This window comes from Sitodiplosis mosellana, unplaced genomic scaffold, assembly GCF_009176505.1.
Source record: "Sitodiplosis mosellana isolate CC-2019 unplaced genomic scaffold, AAFC_SMos_1.0 Smas_scaffold_2564, whole genome shotgun sequence".
Taxonomy (NCBI): Eukaryota; Metazoa; Arthropoda; class Insecta; order Diptera; family Cecidomyiidae; genus Sitodiplosis; species Sitodiplosis mosellana.
Window position 1 is genome coordinate 10,626 of NW_022597806.1, and position 1,958 is coordinate 12,583.

The 1,958-nt window shown below is 36.8% G+C and overlaps 1 protein-coding gene across 1 annotated transcript; it reads right to left on the reverse strand.

Moving 5' to 3' along the window:
* Positions 1-393: 393 nt before the first annotated feature.
* On the reverse strand, positions 394-1,120 carry LOC129571471 (uncharacterized). Its single transcript, XM_055451266.1, has 2 exons — positions 947-1,120; positions 394-879 (listed from the first exon to the last, which is right to left on the reverse strand). The coding sequence occupies exons 1-2, from the start codon at positions 1,118-1,120 to the stop codon at positions 394-396; spliced, it is 660 nt and encodes a 219-aa protein (XP_055307241.1).
* Between the last annotated feature and the right edge of the window lie 838 nt (positions 1,121-1,958).

A 1,958-nucleotide genomic window follows, 5' to 3' on the forward strand; every position in this document is an offset into this window, starting at 1 on the left:
ATTTTCGTTGAGTTGGTTTTTTTTACATATGAAAAAATAACAATGAGTATGAATTCTGGAGAAGTCAATCAATTAGTTTTGTTATTGCAAGACAGCTCAAATTTCAACATAAACAAGAGTACTGGCGACCAATTTAAATAAAAATCAAGCGGTTGCATCAATAAATTTCGGTTTTTATTGTAAACAGAACATTTTAATCTGTGTTGATATTTGAATCATTTGAGCGGTATTTCTCCAACTCTTTCTCGATTTTGGGTAATTCGAGTTGGGCCTTTTTTTCTTCGATGTTTATTTTCATTTCTTCCAGTCGTTTCTGTTTCCGCATCAAATCCACTTGCATTCGGTTTTTTTTCACACCGAGAGTCAGGTCGTTAGCCAACAATTTTTGGACGGCTATTTGGCCTGCAGAAGTTCACTTTTTTGCTCATTCAGCGTATCGGTTGAACGTGCAGTAAGGTATCGGCTGTATAGTGTTTTTTTCACATGGATTTCACGACGCGATTGCACTGCCAATGGATCGTCGGTGATGACTGATTCTTCTATTGCGATATTATTGCCGAGATTACCCGTAGAAAAAGTCGTATTATTGTCATCTTCAATTTCTTCTTCTATGAGTTGTTCTGTTTCGCTGTATTCAAAATTTTCGATGCTAGCTATATCAAAATCGCTATCAGAAGGTACTGGCGGTATTCCTTCAAGTGCCACTGTTCCTGCCATTTGAACAATCGGTAGCACTCGGTCATAATATCGGGGTTTCTCGATATTATCTGGCAAACCACCACCTGTGCGTTTCGCTTGATTTTTTTCTCGGCTGTAGTACATTTTGGTAGCGGATTTTGCTTTCTTCCATTTATCCTTCAAAGAACTAGCCTTTCGCTTCTATAATTCGATTAAAACCTATTAAAAACCATTGTTTATGTTCAAATTCATAGTTTGATGCACTTACCAAGCCGGTGCGAGCGGCAAGTTCATTGGCAATTTTTTCCCAAACCGATGTTTTTTGAATGTTGGTTGGTTTTTTCTCACCAATTCCATCCAAATGTGGAATGTGATCCGAGACCAAATCGAAAAAATGATTTGTCTCTTCTTCAGAGAAATTCTGAACGCGGTTTTTTTCCATTTTTTTCACGCAATTTGTCACAATAAATAAACAGTGCAGAGCACGATAGTACGGAAATGTCAATGATGATTTTAGCGCTAACACCGAAATGAGGCAAAAGTACGTACTAATTTAATGGAAATATTTATAATTAAACGGTTATCACTAGTACGGAAACTATCACGAAAATGGACTTAACACGTGTTAAAGTAAAAGAAATATTTAGAGCCTTGGTGGTTATGTATCAATGGAGACGAACAAAGTTGAAGTCGAACTATTCAGTGAACGATTCCTGGGTGTGTTCGGATTCTATCAATTTGGGATAAAAAGTCTCTGAAATGGCTTTAGGAGAAAAATTCATTGACTTTGGAAGGAAAAGTGGAGCGTTTTGGCCCAAAAAGGCCTACTTTTCATTCCAAAAGGTTCATTTCAAAAACGCACTATGTCGGAAGAAATCCCACTTAACCAAGACTTGCAGTCATTTGTGCTTACAAACATATGCACAAATATCGCCCGAAAGAGATACAAGATTAAAAAATGTGTACGTATATTGTTTGATTTTTGTCTCTGATTCGTGCACACTTCCTTCCCTCGAAAAAGGCATACATCGATTGTATCTGTGCATCAACCTGTGCTTCTCTCCCATAAGAACCAATGTATTTGACGTGACAGTGAATAGCGGTAGCGACTAAATAGGATCTGCGGTATATTTAGCAACTATTCAGCGGCGCGAATTTAAATATTTGACATTTAGTAGTTCCAACTATTTCGCAATAGTACGTAAGTTATAATTGTCACACACAGCGTGCTTGTTACACATTTATATTCTCTTTCGTTATTGAATAAATTATATTTTTTA

What these genes read in the sequence shown, in the direction of transcription:
- LOC129571471 (XM_055451266.1), bottom strand. Translation starts at nt 1,120, where the DNA reads ATGGAAAAAAACCGCGTTCAGAATTTCTCTGAAGAAGAGACAAATCAT. An exon ending in TTGCCGCTCGCACCGGCTTG is followed by an intron (nt 880 to 946) that starts GTAAGTGCATCA and finishes ATCGAATTATAG; the next exon opens with AAGCGAAAGGCTAGTTCTTT.